At 48.0% G+C, this 13467-nt stretch overlaps 1 protein-coding gene across 1 annotated transcript in view; it reads left to right on the top strand.

The window, feature by feature from the left end:
* The window catches only part of LOC135910439 (uncharacterized), a 66466-nt gene that overhangs the window by 25135 nt on the left and 27864 nt on the right, over positions 1–13467 (top strand). The window contains exon 2 of the mRNA XM_065442478.1: positions 9070–9181. Coding sequence (XP_065298550.1) covers positions 9070–9181 — 112 coding nt within the window. The remainder of the gene's footprint in view (positions 1–9069; positions 9182–13467) is intronic.

Below are 13467 nucleotides of genomic sequence, written 5' to 3'. Positions count from 1 at the left end.
TCTACTGCCAAACTTCTATGGTATTTTGTTGAACCGCCACTTTGGGTGTTATTGTTAACGCCTGGCTCGTGCCCCAGCGGCATGCACTAGTTCAAGGCTGCCGTGTCTATCTTGTCGCACCTGAACACGAGAGCTTGAATAGCTTCCACGACTTCTTCTACGACGACTACCATTGCGGGCGTCACCTTATCGACCTTTTCAAAACGACTATCCGTCGCGCTTTGCAATCCCTCGATTCAATCGGAAAGGACGCCCTTCGGCTGGCCGCCCGTCTCAGAGAGTGCTCTCCTTTTGGACTGACCGCTAGTCACCGACTCTGCTACCGGAGCTTCCTTGGTAAACTCGACCACAGGGGGAAGTGTGTGGGGAGGGGAGGGGGGCATGGCTGCTCAGGCAGACTGGTGCCCTCCCCCCTTGTCTTTCGATCGTGTCTGTTAAGAGCTGCAACTTCGGACCTAAGCTATTAGAGAGCCTGTCTCAGTAATGCGTTTTCTTTTTCTAGTTGTGCGATGTTATAATGTTCTCGAAAAACACGCCCCGTAACCTTTCTCGGTGGTGGCGGCGGTGGGTCCCTGGCTCGATCAGGCCAGCTGGTGCCCTCTCTGATGCTTTAGTCGCTGGCTGGCATCGCGACACGAACAGCAGGAGGTCCCCTAGAGCCAGAAGCCCCTCCCCCCCCCCCCCCCCCCTGGAGCCCGATCTGGTCCTCGAAGTCTTGCGCCCCTTTGAGGATGAGCGCGCTGTAGAGCGCCCTCCTGATCCGTTACCGACGCAACCGCGATGACGTGAACAGCTCCGTGGCGTATATCCGCTGAGGGCTGACTTCATCAGAGCCCGGCAATCGCATCAGCCGGGATGCTTGCTCTTGCTTGCGTCGCTCCATACGGCATTGTCGGACTACGAACGGCATTTGGTAACGTTGCTTAAAGGTATGGTCCGCCATGATGTTAGGCCCTCCACAGAGGTGGCATTTGGGAGAGCATTCGTGGTTGTTGTTGGGGTTGCTCTTGCCGCACCCCTGGCAGATAACATTTTGGGGTCCCGCACAGACATCAGCTCGATGGTCGAGCCTACCGCAGGCTTAGCAGGTATCGGTCTGTCAGCGGTAGGGCGAGCACTTTACGAGGCTTGGGCCACATTTAACGTAATCAGGGACTTTGAGGTCATTCAAAAAAATGACGATGGTGCTCATATTGTTAATTCTCCTTGCCATGAGGGCACTGGGGTTTTTGGGCCGAATTACGAGGCGCTGTGACTACTCATGCTCTATAGCGGAATCAACGCCATGTATGGCTTGCTTGCGCGAGTTCTCTGGGGCAGCGAATTAAGCGCTCACGTCGTAATCGGCTTGGCCCACGTTGATGGTCTTCACCCCAGCGTACGCCACGGCGTTGCGTCTCGAGGGGGTGCTCGCTACCATGATCATTTGCATCATGTTTGGACATAATTTGTCCACCGTGAAGTCCATGCGCTGACGGTTCGCGGCCATGATGAGGGCTTGGGCGACCTTTAGATGGCCCACCTTCGTGAAGTCAAGACGATTCGAATGTACTCCCTCGGCAACCGTGCCAACATCGAAGAGGCGTTGATACGTTCCTTCACGCTCGCTGGAGCAGGGCGCTTGTTCCCGGCACGGGGTGCGCACGATGCTCGGTCGCCTTGCTCGGGTGCGTCCGCGCTGACCGACTTGTGCTTGTTTATTGCCGTGGTCCATCCGGCATCGTTACTAAGTTCCTCGGGGGAGATGCCCTCCCTTTCCACAGTTATTTGCAGGGCCATCGCGGCGTGGCCAATGGGATCACGGGCTCTTTCATCTATTTATCAAACAGCCCGTGAGCTTTTAGAAGCCTTTCATATGAAGGAACAGGGCCATGACTGCGTAAGTGATATTTCTGTTGCCTTATACCACGCCGAGCACAATTTCCTGCGCAGCTTGTGTTGACATGAGGCAGGTTTGATTTGTCCTCACCTTTTCATTCCGACTTCCTTTTGTTGTCACGTGCGAGCAATGTTTATGTATGCAGATTTGACACAAATAAACCCAGCTGATAGTTCGCACTCTTTTGGTCTACCTCATTTTTTCCTGTGTTTGTTCTTTCTTAGCTGCAACTCTTCCTAAAACACCGAACAAGTACCTTAAAAATATTAAGAAACACCTGGAACATGGACGCCAGATACTTCGTGTCGATAACTTTCTTGCAATGTTACAGATCTGAATGAAGCTCTATTGGTCTTACGTGTTGTATCGTGAAACAAAACCACATATGAAAAAAGACTACATAGACATTTTAAGTATAATTTGCTGGATATTTATCGGCACATTAGCACAAGGAAAGATATATGCAGGAAACTGACTAGGTATACGATGTTGTTTGGACTAGCAAGTATACACGTTGTGTGGAATAAAAAAGAAAATATTTATTACTGCTATGCGAACAATGTGGATACGCTGCTCTTGATATTCCTTTTAATATTCACAATTAAGTCTTCCGGCACAAATTCCTTCGGTATATTTGTGTCTCTGCAATTTTTTGTCTATAATAACTTGTAAAAAGCGATCTTACGTAAGCATGATCGTAGTACAGAATGTGCCAATTTGTAATGGCTAATAAGACACTCAGCTTTATATTATCCTGTTGTGTATTGAAAGCCTTTCTTTGCGATAGGTTGCTAATAAAATCACTGAATAAACCAGATTTTCATTGCCTGCTCATGTTATGCCGAAACAAAATAAGCGCGTGGCATGCTAGCTGGCGCATCTTGAAAAGGAAGAAAGTGGTTTCCACACAGATACGTTGCACATATGTAGTAAGAAAAGAACATTAGCAGCCAAAGGGTGTTGAAAACAAAATCTGTAAGAGCAAAACGCCCATGTACTGTGCGTTGGGTGCACGTTAAAGAGCCACAGCTGATAAAAATTCCGTTGACACTGCAGAGTAAATCGTGCGCTCTTCGAGTGCATGGCAGACAAGTGGGAAGGCGTTCCCCCTCGCGCATTACACAAACCGTTATCATGGAAGCAGACTTCGTTTTTTCTTTGTTTTCTTTCTCTCGGAGCTTGGCCTACCAAGCGCCTAGGTAGGAATTGGTGCTCGTGACGCAATTTCCATTCACCTGGGGTGTATGCCAGCTGACGTTGCTGAGGGTAATGTTGCTCGCGGCGGCGAGGTCTATTTTTAAAATTAAATTCCCAAGTTTTAGGTGCCAAAATCAGACTCTGCTTACTGGGCACGCCGTAATGAGGCACTCCGGATTAACTTCGACCACCTGTGGCTCTTTAACGTGCACCAAACGCACGGTACACGGGTGATATTGCAATTGACCCCTTCGAACCCCGTCGGGCTCTATCTTGAAAGGAATAGTCTTACGTGAAGGACGGGCAGAGGGACAGACGGGCGGGGCTTTTTTCTCTTTTGGTAAGCATATGGAAGGCTGCAGTGACCATGGGATGGTAACAACTGGAATCAGCCTACACCTGAGGAGGCAACGAAAGAAACTGGTACATAAGAAACCGATCAGTGAGTTAGCGGTAAGAGGGAAAATAGAGAAATTCCGGGTCAAGCTACAGAACAGGTACTCGGCCTTAACTCACGAAGACTATCTTACCCCCGTATGCAGAGATGTAACTTAAGTCGAAGCACATGCTTGACTTGATTTAGATGACGCCTGGCGTTAACGTGCCCAAAGACGCTCACTGCGTTTCCTTCGGCGCGTTCCCGAGAGGCGTCACTCGGATCAAGTCAAGCATGTGCTTCGACTTAAGTTGCATCTCTGCATACGGGGGTTAGTGTCGAAGATATGAACGACAATCTTATGGGCGTGATTAAGAAATTTGCAATAGCAGTCGGACGTAACTCCGTTAGACAGGATGTCAGTAAGCTAACGCACGAGACGAAAGATCTGATCAAGAAACGCCAATGTATGAAAGCCTCTAACGCTACAGCTAGAATAGAAGTTAATCAACAAGCGTAAGACAGCTTACATAAGGAAGTATAATATGGATAGAATTGAACATGCTCTCAGGAACAGAGGAAGCCTAAAACACTGAAGAAGAAACTTGGAATTGGCAAGAACCAGATGTATGCGTTAAGGGCCGATTTACGCTCGAGCCGCCCATCGCCGCAAGCCGCACCGCATGCGTGCGGTCGCGCGAAAGATTGCACGTATCAAACACTTGTGCACACATTTCGGTTTACAATGTGTAAGGTATGCACTGTGCACACAGTGTAAACGGTACTTTGTGCACAAGTGCTGGATACGTGGAATTTTTCGCGCGACCGCAAGCATGCGGTGCGGCTTGCGGCGATGGGCGGCTCGAGCGTAAATCGGCCCTAAGAGACAAAGCCGGCAATATCATTACTAATATGGATGAGATAGTTCAAGTGGCTGAGGAGTTCCATAGGGATTTAAACAGTACCAATGGCACCCACGATGATAATAGAAGAGATAATAATCTAGGGGAATTTCAAATCCCACAAGCAACGCCGAAAGAAGAAAAGAAAGCTTTGGGAGCTATGCAAAGGGGGAAGGCAGCTGGGGAGGATCAGGTAACAGCAGACTTGTTGAATGATGGTGGGCAGATTGTTCTAGATAAACTGGCCACCCTGTATACGCAATGCCTAATACCTTCGAGCGCACCAGGAATCTTGGCAGAACGCTAACGTAATCCTATTTCATAAGAAAGGAGACGCCACGGACTTGAAAAACTGTAGACCGATCAGCTTACTGTCCATTGCCTGCAAAGTATTTACTGAGGTAACTGCAAATAGAATCAGGAACACCTTAGACTTCCGTACACCAAAGTACCAGGCAGGATTCCATAAAGGCTACTCAACAATATGCCATATTCACACTATCAATCACGTGATAGAGAAATGTGCGGAATATAACCAACCCTTATATATAGCTTTCATTCATTGCGAGAAAGTGTTTGATTCAGTGGAAACCTCAGTAGTCACGGAGGCATTACGGAATCAGGGTGTAGACGAGCTGTACGTAAAAATACTGAAAGATATCTATAGCGGCTCTACAGCCACCATCGTCTTCCATAAAGAAAGCAACAAATTCCCAATAAAGAAAGGCGTTCCGCAGGGAGATACTACCTGTTCAATGCTATTCACAGCGTGTTTACAGGAGGTATTCAGAGACCTGGATTGGGAGGAATTAGGGATAAGAGTTAATGGAGAATACCTTAGTAACTTGCCATTTGCTAATGATATTGCCTCGCTTAGTAACTCAGGGGACCAATTGCAATGCGTGCTCACTGACCTGGAGAGGCAAAGCAGAAGGGTGGGCCTAAAAATTATTGTGCAGAAAACTAAGGTAATGTTTAACAGTCTCGCAAGTGAACAGCAGCTTACGATAGGTAGCGAGGCACTGGAAGTGTTAAGGGAATACTCCTCCATAGGACAGGTAATGACTACGGATCCGGATCATGAGGCTGAAATAATCAGAAGAATAAGAATGGGCTGGGGCGCGTTTGGCACGCATTCTTAGATGATGAATAGCACGTTGCCATTATCCCACAAGAGAAAAGTGTATAACAGCGCTGTCTTACCAGTATTCACGTACGGGGCAGAAACCTGGAGCCTTACGAAAAGAGTTCTGCTTAAATTGAGGACGACGCAACGAGGTATGGAAAGAAGAATGATGGGTGTAACTTTAAGGGATAAGAAAAGGGCAGATTGTGTGAAGGAACAACCGCGAGTTAATGACATCTTAGCTGAAATCAAGAAAAAGAAATGGGCATGGCAGAACATGTAATGAGGAGGGAAGATTATCGATGGTCATTAAGGGTTACGGACTGGGTTCTAAGGGTAGGGAAGCGCAGCAGGGGGCGGCAGAAAGTTAGGTGGGCGGATGAGATTAAGAAGTTTGCAGGGAAAACATGGCTACAATTAGTACATGACCGGAGTAGTTGGAGAGGCGTGGGAGAGGTCTTTGCCCTGCAATGAGCGTAGACAGGCTGATGATGATGATAGAATTGCTTACGCATTTAAAATACGTGTTTTACTGTAAGAGCCATTACACGGGCTCTCGAGGTCCGTCTGCTCCGTGGCTGTGTTGTCAAGCCATCGGCATCGTATGCAGACTGGGTGGGCATCTTTAGAGGCATGGTGTCCGCACAGACGACGAAGCCGACGCCCCTAATCACCTCGGACGCGGGTGCCCTGCCTCCCGCCGCCGCCACCACCCTTGCCTCTGCCACCGTCGTCGTAGTCGCAACAGCAGTGGTTTGGTTTCGCAGCAGGGACAGAGGACAAAACGAAACTCCCCGTATCCACCTGCAGGACAGCAAAGGCCAACAATCTGCTTTGAGTGTAGATTGGCCGGGCAAATTAGGCCATGTTGCCCTCGCATGCACGTGAGGCTGGCGCAGACGGCCGCACAGCAGGAATAGCCGGAGAGGCTCGCCGCTCAGGTCTCGCTAGAGAACACATCCGCGGGTGACCGCTTGTTGCGTGTAGCTCTCAATTGTAGGAGCCGAACAATGAAGGCAATAGTGGATACGGGCGCAGAGATAACTGTAGTTCGCGAAAACGCTGCATCAACTTAGCACAGTCGCACGGCAGCGTCAACCTCCGTGCAGCATTTGGTGAACGGGTTGAAGCGAAACGCGTAGCGCTACCGCTGACGCTAAAACAGGGACAACCTGTGTTTCCCAAAGTGAAGTAGGCGACACCAGTATTGTGCGCACTCAATGATAGGCTGAGCGTCAGCGCGGACTGCCTGCTCTCAGCAGAGGGCTGGAGCGCGCTCCAGCAGGGTCGGGACGAGGCTTACGAGCCGCCCGCAAACAATCCTCCGCCGAGCACCAGCGAAGAGCTGATTACAGCCGTAGGCCTAGATGAGGAACGGGTTAATCCTGAACAGCGGGTTACCGAGGCGAGCAGGGTCGAAACGCTGCATACGAACGAGGAAGGGCCCGAAGGAGAATCCCCCACTAGCTCCGATACAGTGAGGGATGATGCCGGTACGTTGCGTGAGGAACAAAAGAGTGACGCGACTCTCAGCAGGGCCTGGAAAAATGCGGAAGGGGCGGCCGGGTCGTGATTGACGGACTCCTTTGCCACCGTGACCACGTATTGGGACAGCCCATGAAACAGCTGGTGTTACCAACGACGCTGCACTGTGAGGTACTCCGTCTCGCCCACGAGTCATGCTGGGGGGCCGCCTTGGCTGCCGCAATACGAGAGCGAGGATTAAGCTTAGTTTCTTTTGGCCAAGCGTCGAAAAAGACGTTCAGGTATTCTGCAACAGGTACCACGGGTATCAAATCATGGCAGACAGAAAACAATCAGACCGAGTGCCCATCACGACTCTAGTAAGGCCGCAGTACCCTTTTTAGAACGTAAACCTAGACGTATAGGGTCGTTCGATCACCCGAACAGTCGCGGCCATCGTTACGCCTTGCGCATCATAGATCTTTTCTCCCGCTGGCCTGAGGTCATGTGCCTCATCATTAACAACTAAAGCATCCTGTCGACTGCGCCAGTAAGAATTCGATGCGAGGATCGATTGGTTCGTTGAAATTCACCCCCACCGTCGGCGTCCGAGACGCACCGTCAGAGACGATTGGCACAGGTGGCTGAATGGGTGACTTAGGTTCGAGGGACAAAGACGCTGCCGCAACGAACGAACAAAACTTGTATATACAGATAAAATTACGAAATTCAGTGAGAAGATTGCATAATTTCAACAGTACATCGGTTGCAAAGAGTTACACTGGTTAGGACCACATAGGGCGACCCCATTTCGGCAGAGGCCATGGCGCTTAGCACCGAAGCCAAGTCCACAACCAGTGTAACTCTTTACAACCGATGTACTGTTGAAATTATGCAATCTTGTAACCGAACTTCGTAATTTTGTCTGCAAATACAAGTGTTGTTCGTTCCTTACTGCAGCGTCTTTGTCCCTCGAACCTAAGTCACCCATTGAGCCACCTGTGCAGACCGTCTGCCTCGGACGCCGACGGCGGGAGTGAGTTTATACGAATCAATTGATCGTCGCATCAAATTCTTACTGCGACCTGCCGCATTGGTTGCACTGAAGTAAAATTTGATCACATAAACATTTCTCCACGTGCACACGACCCTGCGATGTTAACGTGTTACGTCTTTTGCTGACGCTGATACCTAAATGTATACCGTTATAAGAGAGCAGAGCGCAGTGCCGTCAACCGTGGGCTGCAAGCTTACTAAATAAACGTCTTAGCCACCATTCATCAGTGAACATTAGTGCCGGTATATGAGAGATCGCTGAACATTCAGTACAATTTTTTTCTGCTCCGGAAGCAAGAAAGGACCGGACAGGTGTTCTGTAAGGTGTACCATGGGCACAGAATGGAATACGGACGTAGTTTATGAAGTTTCACTTTGCTGCCATTCATTTTACGCTGGGCACTCAGAGCCTTGAATCAATACAATAGTAACTGATCATAAATGTTCATTCGCCAGCGGCACACAGTCGAAACTTTCATTTTGTTTCAGCAATGAAAGTGCAGTTTACAACGTGCAGGCATTATACTTCTGTTTATACGTAAGAGCGAAAGATGTGGCTTGCGACTGAGGCTGGCAATTCATTACCAGAGGTAGGACCTGCGCAATTCACTCGCAAAGAGCGATCGTCGTGCGCGAGGTTATATTTTGCCAGTGCACGCGCGTGTTCATGATGAACGAGTTGGCTGTGCTTTCCCTTGAGCATTTCGCTGACACGTTTTGTTTCTTACTTCTTTTTCTGTCTCTGTCCAAGGGGGAGAGATCGAATTCCGGCAGTGGCGCCAGCATTTTAATGGAGGCGAAATGTAATAACGCCCAACAGAGGGGGCATGGTAAATAACCCCTAGTAAGCGAAGTTTATTCGTATTCTCGTATAATCGTATCATAGTTTGAGCACATAAAATTTGAAACTGTTTTTTTTAGCTTTTTCCTTCGGTGTAAGTTTAGGTTTTAGTTGATAGTCGGCGTTCGGCTTATCTTCTTGGTTACTTTTTAGATATATAGGTGAATAAATTCTCAATAATGTTTGTTCTTTCTTCTGCTTGAGTGTTCGGGCATTCGTTTGTTTTAGGAAAATGCATGCACGAAGGAAAGCTGATGGATCATGACGAAATCATCAGAAAGGACGACCCCTGTGTGTCGTACCGTTGCGACGCTCACCGGAAGACGATGCTGGTTGACCTGTGAGTAAAATTTTGTTTAAATATTAGCCATTTGACACATGGAAGTTCGTCAGCACATAGAGTAGCACCTGACATGCAGTGGCAGCGTTCAACAACAAAATTCTGTTCAGTAGACAGCCGAGCTTAGCTCCTCGAAAAGCTGTGTCGTAGCCAGAAGGCAGGCTGTGAGTATTGATGAAACTTTCCAAATTCTCGGCAATGGGTTGGCCTTCTTCTGCAGAGCTTCGTCACACGTGCGAAATGAAAACATATAAAGATAATTATATATAATATATATATATATAAACATATATATATATAACTACCACCGCTGCAAACAAATTTTGCTTGCGAAGTGTGATTTTTCTACTAGGCTACTGCATTAGCAACAATGACGATCATATCGTTGTTGACGACGGTCACAACAGCCGGCCTATATAGTAATGGCCATATTGCATGTGCAGATAAGGTTTGCTATGAATAATCTATTATGTGTGTCTACGTCTAAATAAAAGAATCAATGCATTGCATAGATAAACATACATCAGGCACATAAGATATCCGCTCTGCCAAAGTAGTGGTAGTCGCGTCAGAAAGCTGTGCCAAATGGGCCTAGGGTCTCAAGGAGTGACTTTCCATCCTCAACTGGAGACGGCCCTCATTAGTTAGAGGTTTGACGGAACAATGTCGACCCTGTACGTTTACAGGGGAATGTGTTGCAGCCCAGTGGCTCATCGTGTCAGGGACCATGTGCGCAGTAAAAAACGTTCGCGACGTTTGAAGTGTACAATTAATGTACTCAATGAATACCACGGTTTCGGTAAAAGTTACCAATCACCTTGGAAGAAAAAGTGCTTCGTTACGGTAGGTCTAAGAGCGCCAGGAGCACGTCAAAGGGGATGCTTGCTCTTGAAGAAGGCGAGGCAGGAGACTGTATATGTATATAAGAGCTTAATATACGGAAGACTAGTTACAACGCAAAATTAATTCCCTGTGCAACATTGGAAACTGGACGCTGGAAACAGAAATATTCATTATGCTGGCTAATGCATCTAGCCTGTCTATTCAATTGATAATAAATGTAGACTACGTCTGAAGACATTTCCACAAGGCTGAATAAATAAAAAGTACATAAATGGTATTATTCTTTTGCTAATATGTACGAGTCGATGATGCTGTTTATTGCCATCCCCTTTCAAACAGTGCACGACAAAGTGGGACCTAGCCTGCTTAATTTAACCGGGTTTCACTTCATCTATCTTTATATAGCCTTTTGTCTTTGTGATCCCGATCTTAATTTCTGTATGCCAGGGGCGCTATAACGTAAAACTATTCCAAACTTTTCTATTCCAATTTTGCAATCAGCCTTCCGCGATTGGTCAAAAACTTTTTGGACCATCCCCCTTTCACCTGTCTGCCACGCGACGTCACAAAATTCGCGATAGCTCCCCATCTGATATAACGTGTACACACGAATTATGCATGATTTGACCAAACAAAATAAAAATAGTTATTTGGATTCGACGCATCTTCGCCATTAGCCCTCGGCCATTGGTCAAAAGTTTTCGGGCTGCGCTTACTTCACCTGCCTCTCATGCGACGTCATAAAACCGCAAAAACTCACCGCGTCAAAGTGACGTGTACGCGATAAAGATGCAGTAATATGCCGAACAAAACTGAATTTTCGTCTGAATAGCCGTAGGCTGCCCAGTTCCGAAAGGAATAAAAGATGGCTGCCGCTGATCGCTCAGGCACTGGCTACTCGCACCTGTCGAAGAGCATGGGTTTATTTGCGTGTAATAAAACTTTCTACGTGGCCGTGTAACATTTTCGAACACTTTCGGCCCGTGTACGACCCCGTTCTGCCAACTCTCCTTTGCTGAGGATCCGTTTTAGCATCATTCTTATGTTTCCTTTGCATGCCGCAGCGATTGTCGATGAGCCACCGCAAACTAAATAAGGGAAAGCGGACCAATCGCACACGCCGGCACCACCCTCTTCATCCGGTTATTGATTTTCAGTGCAGTGGCTCGGCCCTATCGAATCCCTCTCCACTTTACCGTGCTCCTCGCCTCTTGTGAGCCAATTAGATAAGACAAGCCGATCAGTGTAGGCAATGTGATTCGTTTTTCAAGCAAACAAAAATGACCTCCTATGAACGAGGAGAGCGTTTGATTGGTCTGTTCAGAGAACCAGGCGGGTGACCGCCCGATGCTTGCGTAGGCGGTTACGCAAATTTGACCTCAGGAAATTGGAATAAAAACACATTGGAATAGTTTTACGTTATAGGGCCCCAGAGCACCCTTAGTATAATTTACGATTACCTACGCTGGCAATGGCTCGGGTTATATAAATCTCTTCCCTGCTTTTTATTGCGATAGCGTTATACAGAGGCTCAAGACCCATTTCTGCCGTCAGCGTCGCTGTCGCCGTCCACGTCGCCATGAGGTTCTGCATAAAGTCCAAGAGCGACAATAACGTCGCCGTGCGCGGTATGGTGTTATGTGCTGGCCAAAGCGTGTGAGGGTGAGCCGGCGAACGCGGTTCACTCTCGCATGCGCGAGCGAGGAACGCGGACTGTGCCCTCTCCTGTCGTGCGCGATGCACGGCGGTCAGGAGAAGGAGGGAGGGCGTTCTTCTCCGGTGGCTACAGAGTTGAGACAACCGCGACGTCTACTACGGCGTTGGGCATGCGAATGGCGGACGCCGTAGTCATGGAGTTTCTCAATAATATAGTGAGAAACACTATGGCCGTAGTCATAGAGTTTCTCGCTATAACATCTAGAGGGTAATCTGGCACCACCGTCTATGGGAGTTTCTTAAGGGGGCACCGTGCCGTCATGGGAATGACGGTATATGTGTCTGCGAGGCTCGAGTTGGCTGGTGTTGTAAGAGGCTTCGTCTAAAACATGGATATGGCTACGCAAATAACGCGTTCTCAAAGTAAAATCTTCATAAAATGTTTGCATTCACGCATTTTACATCTTTACTCACGCACAATGCATGACCAAGCGAAGAAAAGCAAGAACAGACGACCAACTCTTTCAAAGCGAGCGCGAACCTTGTCGTCTGTTCTCCAACTTTAGCGGCCAGCTGATACTTTTTACGTAACATGCAGTCGCACACACAATAACAAGTTCTCATAGTTAAACAAAACATGTTTTCGCGTAATAAAAAAGCTAAAGCAGCTTTTCACGTGCTGTTTTAGTAGAAAATGAATAATTGTGACAGACGGAACGGTGCTTGCCAAGCGCGTCCTCAAGGTGTCCTGTCTCTACGAGAACGATGCCAATCCGAAGTCACAATATGCCGGCATTCCCATGCATACCACAGCGCAGCAGCGCCAGATTTCCCTCTAGGTAAAGTAGTGAGAAACTCTATGGCTCTAGTTGTAGAGTGGGTCCAACGAGGGCTCCGCGCTGAGGCATATATTATTGAAAATCCAGGTGGCGCCTCCATCGCGTTCTTTTGGACCTCGCGGCCGCACGTGCCGGAGGCGCCGGCCGGCAGCGTCGGAGCGTGCCGCGCTCGAACGCAGCGCTGCAGTTGCGTTCGAGCATGACTGCAATAAGATGGATCGCGTTTGTTGCTTTCCTTTTTAAACCTGATGTGCGTGTTTTCACTGTGTCGTGAGAGAACGCAATTCGGTGCTCATATTGCGACGAAATGGGGTTCGTGTACAGGAATGTGACGACGTACAGGAATAAATGGACTGTGTGGTTTAATTAGGTGTTAAATAAAAATTGTTAAACCGTCTTTTCCTGCCTTTCTCAAGGCGATATATTGAATTCTGACAAAATTTCCCCAATGCCCTAATAATGGCAGCAATCTGGCCTTTAGGCAGAATGCAGGCCACATTATTTCTTACGTGCAGCCATTTTTTTTTGCAGGTCAATTGTGTGTTTTGAAAATATTTATGGAATAGCTGTTTTTCCCTATTTTTATGTGCCCTACGCCGGAGACGTAGTCTGTATTTCAGGTCCCCTGTGTGAAGTAAGCAAAACACATTGTTTATATTTGCTTGAATTAGGAAGCACGTTATCGGTTGTCTCTGTCTTCGAGCTCGCGCAGGTTTGCATTGTCAGATGCCTCCAATGTCAGCGATGATTCAAGTAAGAGCGGGGGCGTTCTCTCATTAGACCGGCCTTCATCTGTTGCATGTGAGCCCGTTTTTTTTTTCGTGGGCTGCTTGCGTGCGAGCTGCTCATAAAGATACTCCGGAAGATACGGCAAATGATTGTGGGTACCGCATCAGACCAAAGCGCAGGCTTTCCACGCTATATAGATACTTCCTGCCCTTCAATAAT

This window comes from Dermacentor albipictus, chromosome 8 (genome assembly GCF_038994185.2).
Source record: "Dermacentor albipictus isolate Rhodes 1998 colony chromosome 8, USDA_Dalb.pri_finalv2, whole genome shotgun sequence".
Taxonomy (NCBI): Eukaryota; Metazoa; Arthropoda; class Arachnida; order Ixodida; family Ixodidae; genus Dermacentor; species Dermacentor albipictus.
This window is presented reverse-complemented; position numbering and strand designations above follow the sequence as displayed.